We start from the raw sequence: 25,132 nt of genomic DNA, 5'->3' as shown, positions 1-25,132 counted from the left end.
CAGAGGCACTTTACTAAGTCCTCAGGCCTTTCTTAATTTTTTTTTTTAAACATTTTGTCTTGCCAAGTTGCCTTGAACTGGCCTCACTTTGAAACTTCAATCCTTCTGTCTCAGCTTTCAAAGTCACTGATTACAGGCAAGCACCACTGCACCTGACTAAACTGTCCTTTTTGAAGTAAGATGATATAGAGAAAAAAAAAAAAAGTACTGCAAATAATTTACAAGAATTACTAAAGAGTTTAGAACGTTTTCAAATGGAAAAGCAATACAAAGAAATAAACTGTAATTTACACATAATCAAGTTATGAAATTATGTGGGCTAGATAATTTGCATTAACATTCTAATTAGAATGCTTTAGAAAATTTGGATAAAGTATATTTCTTAAAAACATGGGAAAACATTGGCATTGATGCTAGTAAACAAGTTCCCAGGTTAATAGATGGGAGAACATAGATATTCAGAATTGTAAACCTTTTATTTGGAACTATTGTGTCCTGAGATGACTTACATATACATTTGCAAGAAATCACTGAGAAGCTAGCTGCGTAGAGTCTTATTTCTAGTTTAGGGATTCAAAGGTAGATCATAGGTCAATCAAGAGGCAGGGGCTCGGGTAACCTCAACTGATCCTACAGAATGTAGAGTGGCGGAAACTTAAGAGTAAGGGTGAACAGGAAGGAAGTCACAGTGCAAGTATAGTCTAGTAGTTCATGTTTGAATCACACAGCAGGCCCAGAAAAATCTCAGTCTCTGGAACTGGATCAAAATGGTCCCAAGTAATCTGTGCTCAAGTATCTGGTAAAAACAGAAAATATCATCCTGGGCATCAAATTATTTCTATAGGTTTTCATATACAATATGGGCAAGTAACTGAACATAACGAGACACAGGATGCAAGACAATAAGATAGAAAATAAAATAAACATAAAAATAGATCCACAGGAAGGTTTTAAATTCTGGGATTATTAGATACAGACTATAAAATAATTGTTTTTCATGTTCAAGGAAATAAGAGATTTTTGGCAAAATCACTGCAAACTCCAAGAGTGACAGGTTTGCATGTTTACAGTTACAAATTTAAGAAATGAAAATGCAAAGGTCTAAGAATAACCAAGACACTATTACATAACAATAAATTGGGAGTACTTGTTTTGCCAAATAAAAGATAGAATACTGGTAATTGGCAAAGGGTGTGTGAGGAAGATGGATGTGATTGAGGAGTACAGAGGGAGTTTCTGGGCTGCTTTCAATGTTCTGTTAAATGAAAATATTGGTTATATATGTAGTTACTTCAAAATTATTCCTTAAACTGCATGTTTATTTATTTATTTTTTTAATGGACAAAATGCCTGTATTTTATGTGGTGCTGAGAATCTAACCCAGTGCCTTCCACATGTGAGGTGAGCACTCTACCACTGAGCTACAACCCCAGCCCACATGCTTACATTTTATGTACTTTTTTGAATAAATATTCTCAATTCAAATAACAAAATTTTTAAGACATGAAAAGAAAGAAGTGTATACAAATTACCTATTGATACTTACACTGTTCTCCAAGATCTCAATGCCTGATTTGTTTCTGAATCTGTAAAAAGTAAAATAGTTATGTCCATTCTACAGGAATGCATACTAAATGATCAGACAGTTGCAATAACAATGAATTTATGATTATATTCAATGTAATTGAAAAAATTAGGTCAAGAGATTTTTTTTCCATCAAGATTTCAGGAGAACAAATTTCTGTTTTCTTTTTCACTAATTATAAATTGTGGACTCTATGGCTGAACTTTGACAGTTGCTACCAGAATGTGCCATAATATATAAAATAAAAAAATAAAGATACATATTAATTTCCAAGTTCTATCTTTGGGATAATTTACGAGAAATTTAAATAACATAACTGCTTTTAACTCTAAAAAGGAAAGGATTTTCAAAATTCCCAGTATCTATCCATCTATTTTTGATGTTGAAGATTGAACTTACACCCTTGTGCATGCTAAGTGCACACACTACCACTGAGCTACACACAGGATTCCCCCCCCCCCCCCCCCCCCAGTGCTGGGGATTGAACCCAGGTCCTGACGCATGTTGGGCAGGCGCTTTACCACTGAGCCACATCCCCAGCCCCTCCCCCAATGTTGAAGTAATGTCCCTCCACTTCCATGAATGTTTATCTCCATAATGACAAAACATAAATAGTAGGCAATATAAAACAACATTTCTCACACAATGAAGAGCAAAATCAGAATATGTGGAGCCAACTGTTGTACATGGTTCAGAAAGACGTTCTCAAATTTCTTAATTTATTTTTAATAAACAAAAAATTATTCAGTGAAATTGTACAAAATCATTTTTGCACCTGGTATTTCAATCACCAACAGTGACTTCATGGTACATAAACAAAACAATGAGAAAAATTGTCATTTACTTCACCCTGGCTTTCTAGTGTAGAACTAACTAGAAGAAAGGATGTTAACAGCTATTACCTACAAGGAAAAAAAAAAGTAATAATGAAATGGCTGTGGGTTTAATTACAAAATGAACTTTATCCTCACTGATTTTGTTTATGTTGGCTACAGCACAGATGTCTATACATAACAATTTATAGCATAGTTCTGAATTTACTTCTAAAGAGATGAGATGACTTAAGTAAAATATTAGCAAACTGACATTTGATCATACTGAGGATTGCTGAATGGCTACCTGGAAAACAGCAATTACTGTCAACGAACATAAGACAACGTAAAAGTGGAAAAAAGGCTTCTTACACAAAAGTCCTTTTATTCCTACTCTCTAAAGTTCCAAGCCATACAGCCTTGATATTTCTGGATTCAAATTTATGTAAGATGAATTTTCAGAAAATTGGAGAATGTAGTGCATGGTGAACAAAAATTGCTCATTTCAATGGTACCCTTTTCCTTAAAACTCATTCTTTATTTTTCTCTATCTCCCAATGAATAGATTATCATTTAACTAATCAAATGCACTCTCCACTCCCAAATACATTTTCCAATTGGATACCTTTATAAAAGGAAACAAAATATCTGGGTGATAAAGCAATTTAAACTATTTATAAATGGAAAAGGAAAATAAATACAGAGTACACAGAGATACCAAACTGGAGCAATATTGATGTGAATCTAGTTTCTAGTTTATCAAAGTACCTATTAATGGTACTTTGGTGAACAGGAGAGTAGAGTAGAAGAAAAAGGGCTAGAGGAAATGACTTCCTGAGGTTATAAAATGCCAGTTGCTTTAGAATGCATGATAGTCTTAGTAATAAAAGAATCACCTGCTGTTTTCACTGAGTTTACAGTGTTGAGAACTATTACATCATTTTAATGAAAGCATTTATATGAACATCTGCCATAGAAAACAAGTTTTTCTTGATAAAGACTTAAAAAAATAATTTATTTATTTTTTTATCCTTGTCAGTTCCCTCTCTGGGAATGGGGAATAAAACAACATGTTTCCTTTTAAAGCAAAAATATTTTTTCTATCCATTAGGTTGCTGGAAGAAAAAAAAAAAATCAAGACTCTACTAGTGATGATTTTTTTAATTTCTAACACTCCCTTTACAAAACCTTTTAGTCTTATATATTATGACAATCAAGTTTGGAGTTCCAAATAAATAAAATACCCACATTAGAAGGTATATTTAAAAATCAAATGATTAGCCACATTTATCTGTTCACATTCATGGATTTTCTAAGAGGGCTGTCAAGAGTCTGTATAATACTATTAACATTTATTTCAAGTTAACATGTGTCATTTGACCTACTGCTCATGGTTTACAACACTGACGACATCAACAAAAATCCTGATTTTGGGGAGACAGTGATATAATAAATTCTGTTTAAACTAGCAGGGGTAACAGGATACTAAACTATACACAATTTAAAATTTCTAACTCTTTCACTACAATCTCTCTTCTCACCATGGTATTAAATTTTCAAAAGCCTAATTGTATAAGAGGTGCAGGGTGCTAAACACTATTTGTATTGAAAAATGGATCTCAGATACTAAACAAAAAAATAAATTTATAAAGTAGAATTAAACTTTTGGATGGCTGCGTTCACTACTTTCCATTTCTTGATTCTTTCCTCTTCTGGTCACAAATACTTTGTTCCTTCTTTTCATCCAGAAAGCTTAATACACCAATTTGTTGTAAGCATTATAAAATGGTATTCCAGTTTACAATTGCTTGTGATCACAGCCACGTGTGAAGCATTAGACAAGTGTACAGTATACAAAATGTTTCATAATTCTTCGGTGTAGTTTTCTACTGATGTTTCCCTTAAATTAAGGCTTCATCAAAGAGAAATCCATAATATTATAAGCTGATTTTTTTTTTAGCTTCTGAATTAAGTCCACTCTTTCCAAAATCAAGTAGTCTTGGAGGAACTTTAAGACAACTTCTATTAATCAGTGTCATGACTAAAGTAGTATCTTACAGGAGGTCCTGGCAAATCTTCATCTCCATCAATGTCTGGGGCAAATGATACAGTAAGATCCACATATTTTTTTTCAGTAGAAGGTTTCACCAGTTTGTGCATTCTAAGAAAAATAAGCAAAGATGAATACTTTGGTAAATTCTGTAAAATGCAAGAATGATTTGCTAACTAACGCTATCCAAAGAATAAGAACCTGTATCTAGACTTTATTTTAAAATCTAATATTCCATTTGTTGTTATATAATCATTTTTCTTTACTGAAAGCTCTGAATTTAAAAATACTTCTTTACCTAACAGTGAAACAATTTGGACCACTGCTGGTAATGATAAAGAATACTGGCTATTTACTAAGAGACCAAAAAAAAAAAAAAAAAAAAAAAAAGTAAGCAATAATTTTGAAAAATTAATTCTTTTCCCATACTCTCTTAGAAAGTTTGGAGGCATCATATTCTCTAGTATTTCTGTTTTAAAAAAAGTAAGAAATCTTAAAATGCAAGTTATTTCCAGTCTCTAGTTTCCCTCTCCTCTATACAGCTGCCAGAATTCTCTTAAAATATAAGTTTGATGTTGTTCTGTTGCCTAATATTATCTATCAGGGGCTGGGGTTGGGGCTCAGTGGGCTGGGGTTGTGGCTCAGTGGTAGAGCGCTTGCCTAGCATGTGTGAGGCTCTGGGTTCGATTGTCAGCACCACATAAAAATAAATAAAGATTCAAGACAACTAAAAAAAATAATTAAAAAAAATTTATCTATCAGATAATGGGCACCAACTTCAAGCCAGACTCTGAACTATGTAATCAAAACAAGTAAGTAGCTGTATAAGCAATGTGAACCCAGGCTTTTCTAAAGCTAACCTCATGCTCTGAGCCATTACGTCACTGAGTGACCTAAAGTGTTCAGATGCTTGATAGGTAACTCAACTATCTGCTAAATGAACAATGTAATAAGAAATATTGTTCAAAAGCCCATCACGCTGGAGATACTTTGTCAATTCTCAATTTTTCTTATTTGAAGCAAATTTTAAATTCCATTAGTCAATATACTTCACAACATATCCACTCATGTCTTGGTAGCATTTAACAAAAGAATTCTAAATATTACTCTGAATTTATTCAAAAGTCACTTTGAGATCCTGATGAAAAACAATAAGGCAAGTTAATGCCTTAGCTAATATACTAATTTTGTTTTTATAGGTAAAAATAATTAGGATGATTATATTAACCTTAATTGATAAACACAGTTACGACTCACAGGTATGTTAAAGAAAACCATCATGTAGAGATTCATTGATTCGTGACAAATATGCATTGATACTTATTATATGTTAGATATTGGTCTAAGTGCTTAAGATAAAAAAATGACCAGATAAAACAAAGATTTCTGTCCTTGTGATACTTATATTGTAGTGTGGGTGTGGGGAGAAGACACAAGATAAACAATGGATATAAGCAAAATTTACAGTAGCCATAAGACAATTATTAGTTCTATATAAAAACGAAAAAGTAGGAAAAAGGGGGTTGGGCACACTAGATTGGAGTTAGCACAGGTTATAGTATTAAATACGGTTAAGAAAAGATGTTTTAGGAAATACAAAGACCAAAGGTGAGAATAAGCCAGTTCTCCATCTCACAAAGAATGCTAATAAGGGGGAGTAACTAGAACAAAGGTCCCATGCTGGACCATGGCTAGAGTAATCATGGAAAAGTAAGGAGGCCAGGGTATCTGTAATATCGTGAACAAGACAAATAGGAAAGTAAGTTAGGGGAAAAACTAAGAACCAGATCATTTGGGACCTTGCAGACTATTTTAAAAACCTCAGCTTTTTTGGTTCTCCCTCCCTTTTCTCTCTCTGCTCTTATGCCATCTTATAAAGTGAGAATATGAGTGGCACAGGGAAAATCTACACTGACTTCAACTCAAAATCCTACTTTCCACATTTCCTTTTCTTTCTTTTTTTAAAAATTTTCTCCATAGATGATTTATCATCTGACACACTTGTGTAGGAAGGGACTCTGCTTTGTTTACTGCTGTAAATCTAATGCTTAGAGCAGAACCTGGCACACACCACATACCTTTAACAAAAACATGTCAAATAAAGGAATAAAACTAAATGGCATTTTCTTATCTTCTTCTTCTTTTTTCTTTCAGTACTGGGCATTGAAACCAGGTATTACATACACTAGGCAAGTACTCTATCACTGAGTTGTATCTTCAGCTCTTTCTTTTTTTTTTTTTTAAAGAGAGAGTGAGAGAGGGGAGGGGGAGAGAGAGAGAGAGAGAGAGAGAGAGAGAGAGAGAGAGAGAGAGAGAGAGAGAGAGAGAGAGAGAGAATTTTTTTTTTAATATTTATTTTTTAGTTCTCGGCAGACACAACATCTTTGTTGGTATGTGGTGCTGAGGATCAAACCCGGGCCGCACGCATGCCAGGCGAGCGCGCTACCGCTTGAGCCACATCCCCAGCCCCCTTCAGCTCTTTCTTGAGATAAGGTCTTGATAAATTGCCCAAGCTGGCTGAAATTTGCAATCCTTCTACCTCAGCCTCCTGAGTAGCTGGGATTAGACATATATGCCACTATGGCCAGTTTGGCATTTTTGTTTTATACTTCAGTCTCATGATCCCAGTCATCACTGCATTTCCACATGAGATGAATCTACTTTTACTTAGTGTATTGACTATATCAAGTTTCTAAGTCTGTTAGCTAAAAACCTGATTGATCTACAAAAACTTTACAAAGGTACTGTAACCCCATGATTTTCTTCTGAGAGATTATTGGCTTTCCCCTGGCAGATTCCCTGTCTTTACCAATGTCATTAGACAAAAGTAATGCTTTTATATGGATTTCAAAATCTTCTATATTTAATTTTTCAATCTGTATCCAGCTTATGTTTTGACTCTTTTGTATATGCCTGATACTTACGTTAACTTTAATCTTTTTGCATGACCAGGCATTACAGGAACATAGAGCATTTTTACTCCTTGTACCACCATTGTTGGCTCAATTCCATACTTCTCCTAAAAGTGAACACCCAAGAGGGAAAAATGAAATACTTGAGTAAAAATGTTACATTACCAGTAAAAAGAGAGCAAGCTTATAATAAATAATATTTGTAACTTCCAGTAAAGCTAGGGATAAAACTTAGTTGTCCCACTAATCCATGATTTTGTTTTCCAAAGTTAACCATAGTTTGAAAATATTAAATGAAAAAAATCCAGAAAAAATTTTTAAATTGTGTTCAGTACCATGATGAAACCCCAAGCTGTTCTGCTCTAACTCATTCAGGACTGGAATCATCCTTTGGTTCAGCATATACCTGTTGTAGATGCTACCCACTCAGTAGGTGCTTAGTAGGTGTCCTGGTTATCAGATTGTTTGCTGCAATACTAGTGTTCAAGTAACCCTTATTTTATATAATAAGGAGCCTCAATGTGCAATAATATTGATGCTGGCAATTCAGACATGCCAAAGACAAGCTATAAAATGCTTCAAGTGAAACGGTAAAAATTCTATAATTCGTAAGGAAATAAAAAATCCTATGCCAAGGTTACTAAGATCTACTGTACAAAAAGCATTTTGAAAGAAAGACATTTTCATTACAGTATATATTATAATTGTTCTATTTTTAAAAAATATTTATTTTTTAGTTTTAGGTGTATACAATATCTTTATTTTATATTTATGTGGTGCTGAGGATCGAACCTAGTGCCTCAAGCATGCTAGGCAAGTGCTCTACCACTGAGCCACAACCCCAGCCCCTATAATAATTGTTCTATTTTACTATTATCATTGTTAATCTTTACTGTACCTAATTTATAAATTAAACAATAGATGAAGAGTTCAGTGTTGTTTGTAGTTTTAGGCATCCACTGAGGGTCTTGAAATACCTAAATAAGAAGGGACTACTAGACTCAAAGCTACTAATAAACTAAAAGAATAAAAAGTATCTCACTTTAACTGCATTTATGAAATCCAAGAGTGTGAAATCTTCTTTTCCATGTACAGTCCATCTGTCCCAAATTGTAAATGATATTCCATTTCTGTTGCAAAAAAATATTTAGAACAGAAACATTTAAATTTTCTTCCCTTCAATAATAACAACAATAATAATAACAACAACAACAACATCTCCTGCAGTCCATTAAAAAGAAAAAATATAATTGCTAAAATAGTCCACCACTTATTTCCTATAACATCAGGTAATCACTTTTATCTGTACCTTGTTGACCCTTTCAGTGTTCTATTACAAATCAATATGTTTCACTCAAGAGAATGCTGGCTGTCGTTTTTAACAGCTAGACAGGTTTCATTGGGTGGATGTTCCAGACCCTAATTACCAGACATTTGAGTTGTTCTAATCATTGGCTATTATAAACAATACTAGAATGATTATCTTGCATATATATAATTTAAGATGTGTACAAATATATTTGCAAATATGAAATATAGGGCCATATTTCTGTTATGTACTAATACTATTTTGTATTCTCATCAGCAAAGTATAACAGTGCTTACTTTTGCACATCTTTGCTACAATTTCTTTTTTTTAAGTCTTTGGTTATTGTCAACCTAAAATGTGAAAAATGGAGGTAATTGTTTTTCATTGTCACAAGCTTGTGGAATTAGATTCTAAACCTAAGGACCCACAGACACCAGAGTGCCTTCTAATTTATGTAGGTTAGGCAGTAAGATGAAACCATAAAGTACAATGCTACATTGTGTGACAGAGCAAGTGCTTTGAGAGTTTTCTGGCTAGTTTAGTCAGAAATGATTCATGAAGGTAAGGTTTGATCTGGTCTTGAAGTGATGACAAGGATTTATATATCAGAAAGAGAGGTGAAACCAGTATTTTCCCTTTGAAATGATAGAATCTATTATTTCATTCAGAATATATTATTTCATTCTTTTCCTGCAAGAGAAATAGATCCTTCATACATACCTGATATCAGTCTTTCTTACTTCTGACGTCTCTGTAAATACTATAATTGGAATGGCTAAGTTAAGGAAACAATTTTTGTAAGCTTCAAAAGGATAGCCACCAGTTACTTTGATCATCTCCAAGGCAACCTAGATGAAAGAAGGTGATTTGATTATATAAATAGCCTAAAAATATTCATGTGACTATAATTGGATCTACTTGGTTTTCCCAAGTTCAAGTACTTCTTTGTAATGAGTAAAAGCAGCTATAAGACAGGAGTAATGAATTTCTTTCTTTTTTTGGTGGGTGGATATCAGGGATTGAACTTAGGGGCACTCGACCACTGAGCCATATTCCCAGCCCTATTTTGTATTTTATTTATTTATTTATTTATTTATTTATTTATTTTTTTAAAGAGAGAGTGAGTGAGAGAGAGAGAGAGAGAGAGAGAGAGAGAGAGAGAGAGAGAATTTTTTTTTTTAATATTTATTTTTCAGTTCTCGGTGGACACAACATCTTTGTTGGTATGTGGTGCTGAGGATCGAACCCGGGCCGCACGCATGCCAGGCGAGCGCGCTACCGCTTGAGCCACATCCCCAGCCCCTTGTATTTTATTTAAAGACAGGGTCTGAGTTGCTTAGCGCCTTGACATGCTGAAGCTTGCTTTGAACTCGAAATCCTCCTGCCTCAGCTTCCAGAGCCTCTGCTATTACAGGTGTACACCACCTGTAATTTCATATTTTTAGACCTCTACATTTTTAGTATATTTTATTTGTTAATTTTCAATCTATTCGTTACTTAATAAGCAAAATTATTTAAAAATATTAGTTTGACTATGGAATATTCTTACTCTGAAAACAGATGACAGAACTCAAAAAATATATCAGTCTAAAACCACTCAATATAGGGGCAGATAATTAACTACATTATTTGGAAAAAATATTTTAATAATAATAATAAAATACAGAATAATAACTAGGGCATACTAAAGATTCTGAATTATTTAAAGATAGGAAAGTTCATTTTATTCAAGAGTACCTGTTGTATATGGAGGACACAATGATGACTGATCATAATCTCTTCTAAGCCATTTTTTATGTTAAAATGTTTATACACATAAAACCTCAAAGTGTAGATTATTGTGTATTCAAAAAAATCTTGAGAATTTTAATTGCAAGACACAATATTTATTCTACCATCTCTAACATCTGAGTGACTATCTGGGGCTACAACGGAAACAGGCAATGAAAAAGAAACATTTTTATTTGAAGAATAAACGTACCAAGCCAGAAACCGTAGCAGTGGATGTAGCTATAGCTGGTATAATTTTACCAGCTATGCGCTTTGTTTTGAAACGGTCAGCTGGTTCAATGCTATACATTTTGGCACGAAGATTGGATGCAGCTGTGATGAAATCTATGTGTCCATTACTATCATCATCTTTTTCAAATGAAAGCACTGCCATCTGAAGGTCACCTAATCATAGTGAACAGAAGAACAAAATTCTCAGTAAGTGGTAAAGTTATTGTTAGGCAAAAAACAATATATATATATATATATATATATATATATATATTTTAAGATTTGCTTTTATATTTTTAAATGATTGAAAAATATAAGAAAAATCCAAACAATTGAAGTTATATAGAGAATATAAAAAGAAATTAATGGCTTTAGTACCACAAAACTAGAAGTTTTTCTCTCTCAAACCCCTTTCTAGTAAAAAGCAAAATAAGAAAGCTAAAGACCATATATCTGTTGCCAAATGGCTTACAATAAAAACATCAATATCTGATCTTATTAAAAATTTACTCCATAAATCCTACACTGGGACATTTTCCCTCTGACAACTATTTGGGTCAGTTGGTCAAGTAAAAATATGTATCTTTTTGGAAGATTTCCAGTTATTCTAGTGATTATTTTAAATTGTTTTTTCTGAAATATTACTGGTGCATACACAGAATCCCAAAAGTCTTGGAACCACTGGTTTATGTAACAAAAGATAGTTAGGAAGCCTAAACATAAGAGCAAACGGTTCTGTGTTTAAAAAACTGAAAGTTCTGTTTTCCTGTATTTTAATATGTAAGACCATTCAGTAAAGATGTACAGGTCAGTTTATATTCCCGGACAGTAATTACAGAGACTAAAAAGAATTCTGTATGATTCTTTATTCTAAAGTGATTTAAATGGGTCTATCTAGACATTAGTCTCAATAAGGACTCCATTAACCTAAATTTTTAATATTTTAAAAACAAGAGTTCTTTGCTCATCTCTTTAGACTGCTTACTATCTGAATAACTAAAACAATAAGAGCTACAACAAAGCAGTTAATGTGATTTGGAGAATTAGATTTCAACATCTGAAGGTAGAATCATAGTAGGGAAAATGATGAATTTAGTCAGAGAAAGATGAATAGTGACTTTCATATGATTGATATTACTACTGTTATTATTTAATCCTACAAACTTTGGTATGGAGCTTTGTGAAAAAAAATCTTTTATATACAGTTTTGCTTACTTTTGGTAGCTTCATTAGATGAAATAGCCTTTTCTAGTTGGAAAATAGCATTCCTCTCATCTTCACTACTAATAGGAACATGATCTGGTTTCCTTGCAGTTTCATCTGTTTGAACAACCTTTAAATAGACATATTTATTAACATTACCACATTCTGCATCATTTATCTGGTTTTTCAAATAGGTCAGAAAGAAAAAATATTTCCTCCATGTATTTTAATCAGATTATTAATCATTATGGTTTAACATATGTTACATATTCCCTTGGTACTACTGGTATTTATATATTTGTTTTGTGGTACTGGGTGCATGCAGTATATGGTACTCATGCATGCTAGGCCAGAACTCTACCATTGAGCTATATGTCTGGCCCTTTTAAAATTTTTTTATTTTGAGATAGGATCTTGCTAAATTGCCCAGGCTATCTTTCAACTTCCTCTTACCTCAGTCTTCCAAGAGTTGGGTACAGGTGCGTGTCACCATGCCTGGTTATATTTTTGTTTAGGCTGTTATCTCTCTTCTCACATTGGGCATATACATTGTGTGAGAATAGGGCTCTTTATTTATCTTGTTCACTGAGAGACCTCCAATATATCTAGAACAAACCTTTTCATACTAGGTGTTAAAAATATTTTAACTGAATAGCTTATGTAGTTCTTTTAAAATTTCACACTAAAATGAAGTTAATATTAAAATAATTTTGATTCTGACAAATCTACTTTCAATCAACTGCCTAAGTTAGTGCAGAGCTGTTTTATGTAGTAAAGGAAATTCAAGAATAAAATAACACATAAAAGCATATAAAATATATAAACTGAATGCTGAAAAAAGTTCTTTCCTAAAGAATGTTTTTCTTTATAATACAATAATTTATCATGTTAAAAGTGGTATATATCACAAATAATTATCCTTAAGAAATTATTAAATATTCCATAGAATGAATAGTTTCAAATAAAAAACTAGTTTCATAATTACTTAATAAAGTACTATTTCTCATTTAAAAATACATCCAATTCATGTTTTCACAGATTAAACATTATTACAAATATTTAACATGTTAGAGTCAAGAAAGCAGAAACTTTTGTATGTCAGAATGTCTAATTGATATTTTGGTATGAACTACTTAAAAGAATTGTAAAAAGACCATAATTCATGTTAAAATCATAGCTTAACTGCTCAGGAAAATTTATTATCCTTGAACTTCTGAAACACAGAGAAGCAATGAAAGCCAGTATACTGAAGGAAGAGAAATAAAGGCCAGTAAAGTTAATGAAGCATGTTTCCTTAGCTTCTGTCTAGTTTCATCCATGAGAGAAACATGGGCTAGGAAACTTCTTCATTTGAAACTTCTACTAATTTTTATTGTACTTTTATTCTTTACAGGCTACATGTCATGAACATTTCATATAGCACAACTGCCTAAAAGACTTCACTTCCTTCTAAGTAAAAGGCAGAATGGAAGACTGCACACACTAATTCTTCCTTGAATTTTGTAGGAAGTCATTATTCCACTTTATCTCATATAGTTAAAGGGTAAAAGTGGATGACTTTTAGAGTGCATGCAAAAAATGCACACACTAAATTTGTGAAAAAGAAAAATGCTTTGATATTTTCAAATTTTCCTATTTATGTTGCCTAAATTTTATGACCCATCATTATTATATTTCTTTTCTGTGTGTTTTTAAAATACTTTTTTAGCTGTAGATGGACACAATATCTTTATTTTTATTTATTTACCTTTATGTGGTGCTGAGGATTTAACCCAGGGCCAAGCATGCAAGGCAAGGGCTCTACCACTGAGCTACAACCCCCACCCCACCTTTTTTTAAATGTTTTTTGTAGTTGTAGATGGACAGAATGCCTTTGTTTATTTATTTTTATGTTGTGCTAAGGATTATACCTAGTGCCTCATACATGCTAGGCAACCACTCTGCTGCTTAGCTACAGCCCCAGCTCCATTTGTTTGTTTTTGTGATGCTGGCAATCAAATGCAAGACCTTGTGCTTGCTAGGCAAGTGCTCTACCACTGAACCATATTCCCAGCCCCAGCACCCTAGCATATTTGATAAACAAAATTACACAGTCTTAGTTATATCCAATTTTCCATGTATGCTACAGTATAATAGTACCCCAACAGCTAAATGTAACTGAAAAATGGTAATAATCTTTTTCTCCACCAATATTTAGTAGAATATGTTAAGCACAGTGGGTCTTCAGGGTTGTCTTATAATTTTACTACATTTTAAATTAAGAGACTTTTCTACTCTGCTGGGCAATGATTTCATACCTTCTTTTCTCTGTACTAACTTCCTTTATCTTCTTGTCTCCTTAACTCTGAACAACTAACTAAGCTTACTTCTAATTTCAACCAAGAATGTAATCATTTTTTCTCTCACATTCCACTTTAAATCCCTTAGAAATCCTCTCAGAACTACAGTAAATTATATAGAGAATCCAATTCTTTCCCAACCAGTAACCTACTACACTTATTCAAACCATTATCTCTTGCCTGTGTGTTCTTACAAGAACTTTTGAACAGCTTTTCCTGCTTTTCTGTGTGTCTTAACATTCATTCTTATAGTCATTTATCCTTTTAACATATTGTTATTCCTCTGCTTAAAAATCATCCACTAGCTTCTTATCTCAAAGTAAAACACAAGATATTTATCTTTTCTAATTTCTTTCCCCTATTGATTTTTTCTTAGCATTTCTGTCTATACTGATATTATTATATGTTTATTGGCATTTCATATGGTACATCTCCGTCCTACTGAAATATAATATCTGTAAGGGTTTATTGTAGTATTTTCCAGGTTTAGAATGGAACTTGATACGAACAAAAGTCCATGAGACTATTGTTAAATGAATTAATTTCTAAATTTACCTTGTTGGAAGGTTTGAATTCCTGAATCTTTACTTCTGAAAGAATACTCACAAGGGCTTCTGTTGACAAGTCCTGTTTTTTAAAAAAAGCAATAAACAAACATAATTCTCTAATTCTGAATTCTAAAGCTAAAAACATCCAAAAAGTCCTTTACCCAAATTGTGAATAATTTACCATCTGAAATATTTAGGCTATATCCATTTGAGACACTTAGGTTTATTTCTATAAAATTATCACCCATAATGGCTATAGGGGGAGGAGGGACTAGGGTGAAAAAGTACTTATCTGTCAGCAAACCTGAAATTTTAGCTCTTTTTGCAGATTTTTAAAAAAGGATTACCTTTACTATTTTTAGCACCAATGTTTTTACAAAGTCCCTTGCACAACATTCTGTTCAACAGATAAGCAAATGGACTTCATACTTTGAAAAACAGAAAAATATTCAAATGACTCAAGATGAACTTATATCAATTTAAGGTTTTTGGAGCCATATTCAGTATTAAAAAGCTGCTTGGACACAAGGCTTTTCTTTCTTTTTGGTACTAGGGATTGAACTCAGGGGCACTTTACCACTGAGCTATATCCCCAAACCTTTTTATTCAGAGAGTGTCTTGATAAGTTGGTAGGGTTCTCACTTAAGTTGTCAGCCTTGAACTTCAGATCTTCCTGCTATAGCCTCCTGAGTCACTAGGATTATAGGCATGAATATACTGCTTCTGAGGTCAATTACTACTCTTATAAAATAGCTGCCATATTTTTTGTAAAAAATAAAATGCTGTTATTGCTATTAGACATTTGTGATATATTTTATATATATTAACTAAAAAATGATTAGATTTATAATAGGCAATTTTACCTGGATCCAAAATAATCATATATATATATATATATATATATATATATTTTTTTTTTCAGTATAATATGGATCCAGTTCATATTTCTTTATTTGGCCTATGTGAGAGTATAGCAATTTATTTAGCTCTATTATGCATTTGTGAAGAAAAATCAACCAATGCATACTTGTCTCGCAAGATCATATGTGATCCTTTGGATATGAGTCAACAAACATGATGTCTAGGACAGTGACTATACTGATAATGGTAACAGGGGAGGGTTTTTAGATTTCTGGAAACATGTAAGTTAATATTACAATAAGTAAAAATAATTAATGAAGAGAATTTCTAAGAGTATTTAAAATTGCTATGAAATGGCACATTTTAGCATCGAATAACAGATTAGAAATATTTTAAAAATAAAGTATGACTGCTTTTATAATAACTGTTTCATATGCAAATTCAGAAAGTAAAATTCAATTTTCTTCAATTTAGTAATACTGCAGTGAATACTTCTGCTATGTTAGAATGGACAATACAACAAAAACTTTTTTTAAAAAGAATGTTTCTTATAAAAACACATTTTGATTCAATTAACTAATTTTAACCTGGTTTTACATCTAATTGTTAGGGGTTGAAAAATATCTTACCTTTTCTAAAAATGGAACACAATATACTGTAGCATATAGTTTTGCAGCATTCTGAAGGAAACTGAGGTGCCTTTTGAAATAAAAAATTAAAGCAAAGTCTGAATGCAGTTTTAATAAAATTCCAGTTTAGAACAAAACTGCCAAAATTATAAAAGAAAAAATATTAAATATTTATTTAAAAAATTTTTTTAGTTGTAGATGGACATGATGTCTTTTTATTTATTTTTATGTGGTCCTGAGGATTGAACCTAGTGTTGCACAAGAGCTAGAGAGGGTTCTACCACTGAGCTACAACCACAGCCCTAAATGTTTATTCTTAAAAACACTGAACAGTAATAATATTCAGGTAGTTATCATGACTACTTTGAGGAAAGGAGTGAATGGGGAGAAGTAGAAAATTTAAACCTGTGGAAGAAAATTCATTTTAATTCCTAAGAAAATATTATATACCAGGTATTCAAGAGTATACATCAGGTTCAATCTAAACAAGAGACTGTTTAAAAACAAAAAAGGTTAAACTTTATAGAGAAGCAGGATAAGGTGACTGGAGACCTACAAGCACTGGATGAGAAAATTTAGCAAAGAGCTATTTGTAGAAAGGAAGATTAGTGAAGTCAAGATAAGTGTTTAATAAAAATATATAAATAAGTGTGAATCTAATGTGCATTAATATAGTACATCCAGAAATGAGACCAATTCCTTTGAAAATTTATTTGAAATTATTTAGGGAGATACTCAGTAATAACTGCTGCTTCCTCCATATAATTAAAAATTCTCAGCTTTATTAAGTATAAAACACTTATTATCAGTTTATGTTTTTTATTGAGAAAGTTAATGAGATGATTTTGGTTTTACATTATAGTAGATATAAATAATGAAGTTGTTTACCATGTGAGTAAATGGATTTACATTTATGTGAAATGAAAAGTTGTGGTCAGAATTACTTGTTAATAATTTGCTTATGCAATCATTTAACATTAAAGCCCTTGCAATTAAGAAATGTACACAGTTCAAATTGATATAAATACTTACAAAGGTTCATTCAAATCAAATTTTATTGGAGAAGGTGGTCTCTTTGGTGACTGCCAAAATAAACCTAACAAAAAGATTCAAATATTATTTTCAATATATTCGGACAGTTTAGTACTAAGTTACGTTAAGTTTCTTCTTCCCTCGTTGTTATACAAAATACATGTATGATGTTGTGAGGGGGATAAAAAAAAAAAACAACTAAAAAAAAAAATTTAAAAAAAGGGAGAAGGGGAATAAGATGGAAGGAGACTCTCTTTGTTATACAAAAAAAAAAAAAAAAAAATTTCTTCTTGACGCTTGGGTTACACTTACTGCCATCTTTTAATCGTGTGTCCAGAGGAAAACAGTGAAGAAGCTGAAGAGCCTAAAGAAAAAAGTAAAACAATAAAAACAAAAAACATGAACTAAAGAAACCCTCAATAGTACATGAGAACCTACTGATAGATTGATTGATTGATTGTACCGGGGAATGAACTCCAGGGCAATTTACCACTGAGCTAAATCCCTTGAGTCACTAGGATTATAGGTATCAGCCTGGATAGCAACTAAATTTTTAAATTAAAATTAAACATTTCTATGTGTTAATATATATACACACACACACACACATATATATATATATATACACACACACACACATCACACACATGCTTCAGGAATCAAAAAACATTAAAAGGTATATCGTGAAGTTCCCAGTCATCTGTATATTGCTTGTCCATTTTCCTGTCATTACTCCCGATACCTGGAAAAAACCTCTATTGTCATTTTTTATCAAAACCTTTTTCTAAATATTTTTAGCAAACACAACTGTACATTACTTCATTCACTATTATAAAAATGGTGGCATATTTTACATATCACTTTGTTTTTTATAAAGAGCTAATCCTTACAACAAATAACAAGTAACAGTCCACAGTATTTTGAGATAAAATATTTGGGATTTGCTTCAAAATCATCGAGGGGAGAATGTGAATGGAAATGAAACAAAATTATCTGTAAATTGATAATGATTAAGCTGAGGTGAAAGATAAATGACTATAACACAGTGGACTCATTATATTATTTCCTTCACATTTATGAGATTGAAGTTTTTCCATATAAAAAAAAGTTAAAAAAAAACACATAAAATAAGAACTAAAAGAAGTTTTTAAAAAATTCTAAAACAAAGAGGGCACTGACAATCATGGTAAGAACAATTTGAAGAGTATCTGGAAAAGAAGTTACATTTAATCATTGGGTAATTAAACCATTTTTTCTAAGAGGCAAAGGCATGAAGGAAGTTAAAAGACAAATAAAATCAAAGATTTTTTTTTTTCAAAAAAGTTGAACTTACTTTATATTCTTTTTTTTTTTTTTTTTTTTTAAAGAGAGAGTGAGAGAAGAGAGAGAGAGAGAGAGAGAGAGAGAGAGAGAGAGAGAGAGAGAGAGAGAGAATTTTTTTTATTTATTTTTTTTAGTTCTCGGCAGACACAACATCCTCGTTGGTATGCGGTGCTGAGGATCGAACCCGGGTCGCACGCATGCCAGGCGAGCGCGCTACCGCTTGAGCCACATCCCCAGCCCCTTACTTTATATTCTTATAGGTAAGAGCCCAAAGAGAGGGAGAGACTAAAGAGAATTACAGTAAACATTCTAGCAACTGTATGTAATTGCAAGTAAGAATAGGTAATATTTAGCGATTACTCATGTGCCATGTGCCGTTCTAAATATTTCAACTGTATTAACTTATTTGATTCTCAGTCCACCCCTAAGTATCAGATACTATACTATGAGGATAATTTATTATCTTCAATTTACATTTGAGGTAATAGATATAAATTGTGTTTCTCAAATATGATTGGAAAGGTTAAAGTTGTGACAAAAATTTCTGACTGAAGATCTCTTATTTTCTCACTTTTGCTTCTATTTCAAACAAACTTCTTTTAGACTACAGGCAAAATATATTCCTTATTCCCTAGAAAAGAAAACTACCTGAAACACAACTTTGAATACAAGGAGACAGAATCAGTTAAATGCATGATAGAAAAGTCAATGAGTGGAATTTAAATGCTTTCTCCAATGAGTAATATTGAAAGAGAAATTAGTGTGTGCTCTCGTTCTTGCTTATTACTAATTTTTTTTTTTTTGGTACCAGGAATTGAATTCAGGGGCGCTTAACCACAAGGTACATCCATAGCTCTTTTTTTGTATTTTATTTAGAGACGGGGTCTCACTGAGTTGCATAGGGCCTTGATAAGTTACTGAGGCTGGCTTTGAACTTGGGATCCTCCTGCCTCAGCCTCCTGAGCAACTGAGATTATAGGTGTGTGTCACCAAGTCCCACTGTTACTAATTTCTGAAAACCTTGACAAAAAAAAAAAAAAAAAAAAAAAAAAAAATTAGTAGACATTTGAGGTCAATAAAATTAATTTAGAAATAACTAGTTGAGTCAAGGTTAGACTTTTCCTTAATGTCCCAGAATGCTTACTTACCTTATGGTTAAAATACTTTTCAAACTTTAATCTTGCTAATTCTACACACTGGGACCAATTTCTAGGTCTTCTAGTAAGTAACTTAATGACTTGAAAACAGCCTTCTAAACTCTGCCCACTTTGTATTTTCTAGAATGGAAGAGAAAAAGAAAACACGAATATACTTCAAATTAAAAACACATACATACACTTTCTAAATCTCTGTTAAATGTTTTTATTCTATTTTTCACCTCAAGTTCCTTGTCTCTACCTTTCTCTTCTGCCTCTTTCTTTTAATTTATCTTTTATAGGAAGAGAATGGTAGGAGATTACATAGAAAAACTTAACTCTCGCAAGATAGGTGTTTTCCTAGCTATGTTATTATTACTACATATGTACTTAGAGTACAAAGAATTCTATTAATAATATTTATAAAAAGCTGACTTTTCAGTAGTATATGATTAAGGAATACAAGGAAACATCTTTGAAGTTGCCCTTATCATGAGAGCAGTTAAGTCTGAGATTACTGTTTACTCCAAACATTTTCACTAAAACTTCCTCAATTTTTCCCCTAAGAGCTTAACAAGTCCTTTTATTATTTGTTGCTCTTATTATCATTATTGCGGATCAAACATAGTTAAACACTGACAATTTCATATAGTTCAATCAAACTAAAATAAGGTCATCTGTGACATAATTTCAAGATTCCTCATGTATGGTTTTTAATTTTTATGTACAACACTAATGTTTTAACCATTCTTTATGGAGGTAAGACAGGTAACTTGAAATTAAGATTATAATGACACAAAATGTTAAGTTTGTATTAAAATGCATTAATTTTACCTGTAAGACTTCTTCTGCCGATAGATAGGTTTGCCAAAATTTGTTAAACAATGAAGGCTTGTGTGAAAAGGAACTCTCAAACTGTAATGGAGAACAGAAAAATGTTCCACATATAAGTCTTTTTTTAAAGTTGGATATTTCACATTCTCACTTCAAAGAAGGTAAACTGTCTGAAAAAGGAACTTTTACCTTATCTCTTGCCCACTGTATAGTGTGTTCGATAGCAGCTGGAAAGGATTTTAGGGTACAAAATGGTATTTCCTCTTCTGGGGGATCTCGCTATTATAACACATGACAAAAGATACTTAAGAAAAGCAGCGATAAATTTTTATGGATTTAATTGAGTCTTAAGACCAATATAAAAATTAAAAAATCATGTACAAGCATACATTTTAATATTTTCTCTTACATAATTAAAATTAATTCTTTTGACATTTAACCTATTTGTTAATAGTAAAGGAATCACAAACATGAATACTTTATCATTTTGTCATCTGTGCTATCATTTGGTATACCATGTAGTACACACGGCGTATAACCACACATAGCTCATTTTTTTTTTTCTTCAGGAATAAAGGTAAGATTTAAAATTTCAGAACACTACTGCCACCTACATTGAAAAGTAATTCAAGAATCCAAAATATAGTACCTTGAGTCCTAGGGTAATATAAGTCTCTCTATGGAGAAAAACACTTGGAACTAAGGATGAGTGGTATAGTTTCTTACAGAAAGTGTGTCTTAAATAAATGGTATAGTTTCTTACAAAAGTGTGTCTTAAATAAATGGCAAAAGCTAAGTTATCTCATGTAGATAAAGGAGCACTGAAGAAATCTTTATTATAGGGTACAGGTAGGCGAGGCTTATTCATTTAACCAATCTAAAATGACTCACTTTGTCTCTTTTTTACTTAGAGATTTGGATTCGAGTTTTTTGACCTATAAAACACTACTAAATATTTTATAAATTAAAGAATGAAGACAGGAGAGTATTACATTCTGGTTCTCAAGAGTTTGAAGCCAAAAAAATAGGAAAAGGTTTAGGAGAGATTTATATTGGAAATCTTACAATGACATCAGCATATCATGATTTTTTTTCCATCTAATCGCCTTCAAATTAAACTTCTGAATTTTGTAATATTTTCATTACATATAAACTTCTGATTTCATGAAAGGACATGGAAAAACATGTCCTTATAAAAATTTTAAAAATTTAGAAACCAAATATACCCATTAAATAAAGGGATACTGATGCCTCAAAAATATTATTTTTTCACTTTTTTTTTTTTTTAACCTGAGTGGATCTTTTTAAGTTGTAAAGCTTTATTTCCGAGACCAGTCGTTTGAACTTTGGCAGTATCTCAAAATTATTTATGGGGTTTTAAAACTTACATTTACATCATTATGTAAAAATATATGCACACAGACATCTAGGTCCCACCTATTAAGAATCTGATTCTTCAGTTAGATTTTGGGTGGATCACCAGGGTCTGTACTTTTATTAAGTTTCACAGGTTATTTCTGACAATGTAGGCTAGGTATAAATTCCTGAGGAGAATAAACATTAGACACAAATGTACAATGACTATCCTTGCCTTCTTTATTCCTTAGATACCAGCTAATGTATAATATAATAAAAATTAAAGGATCAGCAGATAAAAATAATTTTGTCTTTGTTGATAGCTCAATTCGCAATCTAAAAGTTTAATTTTCTTATCAAGCAATCTTAAACTCCAAAATTGTTAGAAAACTAAATAGAGGCTTTGAGAAATAAATAGTATACACACGAATACTACTACAGGAAAACTAGATACAAAATTCTAATGACTTTGAAAAAATTCAGTTATCATTTTTAGAAATGCCACGTATAGAGGTACAGACAAAGCTGGCAGAGCAAAAATAGAAGGATTAAGAAAGCTAAATCAAATTTGCTGACTTGTGATGAAGACAAAAACCAATGATATATAAAGAAAACATTTATTTCAAAGTGTTGATCACTTACATGACTATTATAAGATTCAGTCAAGTGAGGAATAATAACTTCAGTGTGTCCCTTAGTGCCCATTGTTCCAGAATCTAAGAGAGGCCGTAGATTTGCTAAGCAACGGCTGTTTGAAAATATAATATTTTTGTAAAAAACACATTGGCCATTTTGCATATTGATACCTTTTTCTGAATATATTAGGAAACAAAATGTATAAACACCAAGAAAACCCCACTGAAAATTTCTACTTCCCAGACCTGTCATGCATGCAAATTCTGTTGCTCTTTCTAGTCATTTTTGTTTCTCCCTTCTACTACCACCACTAAGTCTTGGGCTGTGTTGGTTTTTATCTCTAGGTTAATGCTTAACTTATCCTTTCTTCTGTTGCCTTCTATTTATTCTTTGATTATTTTCTGACAACAAGTGCTATCCCACTATATATTCTCAATATTTGCTTTATCTCAAACAGTATGAATTTTTCTTCTCCATACTTACATTACCCACATTGTCCACATTTTAATATTTTTTTTGTGTGTGTGTTTTTTGCTTAAGACCACAATCTTTTCACTACATTTTTTGACTGATAAAATTTTCCTATTATCTGCTCTAGCATCCCAACATTAAGGAGTCATATAATTATGTAAGAAAGACTATGTAAGGTTTACACATGTATAATCATTCATTCATCTACTTATTTCATAAACATTTACTGAATGATATCATCTGTTGAACACTAAAAATACAGTAATAAAAAATAAATGGTTTCTAAGAATGACTTACTGAGGCAATAAACATTAAATAAATATACATGTCAAGAAAAGTGTTATGAAGGAAAAAGTATATTGGGGAGAAAGTCTGTTTTAAGACAGACATTTAGGCTAAAACAGAATGAGGAAAAAACTTAAACTGAAAAGTGATAGGCAAATTCAGTGACAGGAGTTTTGGAGAAAGATAAACATCAACTTCCTGAGGTTTGGGGAAAAAAAAAAGTGCTGAAGCTATGGGCTGGGGATGTAGCTCAGTGGTAGAGCATTTTCCCTAATGCTTCAGGCCCTGGGTTCTACCCCACTCACTGGAGAAAAAATTGGGGGTCAGGGGAACTAAAGGCCTTGTCAGAACTGAAAGAATATACCTGTAACTAGAATAAGTAAGAGGAACCAAAATGCCTGGGTATATTTTACACTAGTGTGGTGGACGAGCGGCAGTTACTGCATGAAAGACATTTAGACTAGTTCCACTTTTCAATTTTATTCTAAGTACAAGGGGAAATCATCAGACAGTTTGGGTTTGATGAGTACTATAGAACATAAAGAATAATCAGAAAGTTTGTAATTTTTCAATAAGTAGGGATGAGAAATAGAAGTAAACATGAAAGATAATTCTTCATGAACCTGAATAAGAACCTACCTGTCTACATATCTCCTGGCTTCCACATTATCTAATGCTGTAATAATTATATCTTGTTTAGTATAAAACTCATCATTGTAAATGGTCTCAGTGGCCGGACATACTTTGTTCAGGTGTGCATCTATCTTTAACTGAGGATTTATTTTCATAGTTGCATCAGCAGCAGTATAGCTTTTAGGTTTCTAAACAAGTAACAAATACAAACAGAAGAAATAATGTTAAACGAAAAAGATGAACTATGAACTTACACATTCTAATTTCTTGTAAATAGATATATAAGGTGAAAGTAAAGCAATGAGACATTTTCATTTTTTGGTTTGTGATAATTATAGTTACTATAATCACTATATTTAATAATGCACCTTAGTCCAAATAATATACACATTAATGAAAAAAAATCTAAAGATCCTTTATTTCATGGTTCAGTGGTTTAGAATTCTTAAAATAATAGTTAAGATTATGCTGGAGATGGCGGCAGATAGAGTGCATCACCCCCATGTACTGTGTCACTGTGCAGGTGAAAAACGAGTTAGAACGGCCAAAAGCTATCTTGTTAGGAATTTCCAGCAAAATTGGGGTGCACCGAAACCTAGAGGAAGGATTTCCATTGCCCAAGGATCGGTTACGGGGGCTCAACCGCGAGTGAACCTTACGCCCGGAGATTCAGGCTGTTTGATAGGTGGCCCACCCTGCTGCTAGAGACTGCGGGGGCACCGGGAAACGGCGTCCCTAGAAACGGTGAGCCAGCAACGCAGAGGAAAGGTGCTGTAGATTCTGTGGGATCCTGCCGGCTATGCCCTCACTGTGCTTGGGGCTGAGTTCTGGGTTTGAGACGGGGAAGGAAGCAGTCCAGTTCTGTCCTCAACACCGGACAGCCCACCGAGGAAGCCAGCAGCCACCATCTTAGAGAGCAGACATCACCATCGCCAGTTTAAGACAGATTGCAGCAGCGATAGAACAGGTCTGTGTCATTTAGACCATCTCCCATACAGTGGGGAAATCGCATAAAATCTCTCCCCGGCTTTCCAGGGGCGTGATTAACAGAGTGAGCATGAATAGAGGCATGGGGAAAGGTAAAAGTACCTGACCTCCAACTGCCCCTTCCCACCAGTGGCGAAAACGAAATCTGTCTCGCCAGCTCTGGGGGAGGGACTAGCGGAGGGAATCAAAA

General features: G+C 32.6%; 1 protein-coding gene across 1 annotated transcript in view; it reads right to left on the bottom strand.

Annotated features, from left to right (window-relative positions):
* Positions 1-2,244: 2,244 nt before the first annotated feature.
* Uba6 (ubiquitin like modifier activating enzyme 6) overlaps positions 2,245-25,132 on the bottom strand; it is an 85,412-nt gene continuing 62,524 nt past the window's right edge. Inside the window, exons 19-33 of the mRNA XM_026407781.2 lie at positions 23,962-24,143; positions 22,573-22,678; positions 20,764-20,853; positions 20,575-20,655; positions 19,753-19,881; positions 17,594-17,645; positions 17,282-17,345; positions 16,250-16,319; positions 14,767-14,838; positions 11,885-12,002; positions 10,650-10,843; positions 9,389-9,516; positions 8,402-8,489; positions 7,372-7,466; positions 2,245-4,558 (exon numbers count right to left, since the gene is read on the bottom strand). Coding sequence (XP_026263566.2) covers positions 4,423-4,558; positions 7,372-7,466; positions 8,402-8,489; positions 9,389-9,516; positions 10,650-10,843; positions 11,885-12,002; positions 14,767-14,838; positions 16,250-16,319; positions 17,282-17,345; positions 17,594-17,645; positions 19,753-19,881; positions 20,575-20,655; positions 20,764-20,853; positions 22,573-22,678; positions 23,962-24,143 — 1,605 coding nt within the window. The 3' untranslated portion in view covers positions 2,245-4,422. The remainder of the gene's footprint in view (positions 4,559-7,371; positions 7,467-8,401; positions 8,490-9,388; positions 9,517-10,649; positions 10,844-11,884; positions 12,003-14,766; positions 14,839-16,249; positions 16,320-17,281; positions 17,346-17,593; positions 17,646-19,752; positions 19,882-20,574; positions 20,656-20,763; positions 20,854-22,572; positions 22,679-23,961; positions 24,144-25,132) is intronic.

Source organism: Urocitellus parryii, chromosome 10 (genome assembly GCF_045843805.1).
Source record: "Urocitellus parryii isolate mUroPar1 chromosome 10, mUroPar1.hap1, whole genome shotgun sequence".
NCBI classification, from domain to species: domain Eukaryota; kingdom Metazoa; phylum Chordata; class Mammalia; order Rodentia; family Sciuridae; genus Urocitellus; species Urocitellus parryii.
This window is presented reverse-complemented; position numbering and strand designations above follow the sequence as displayed.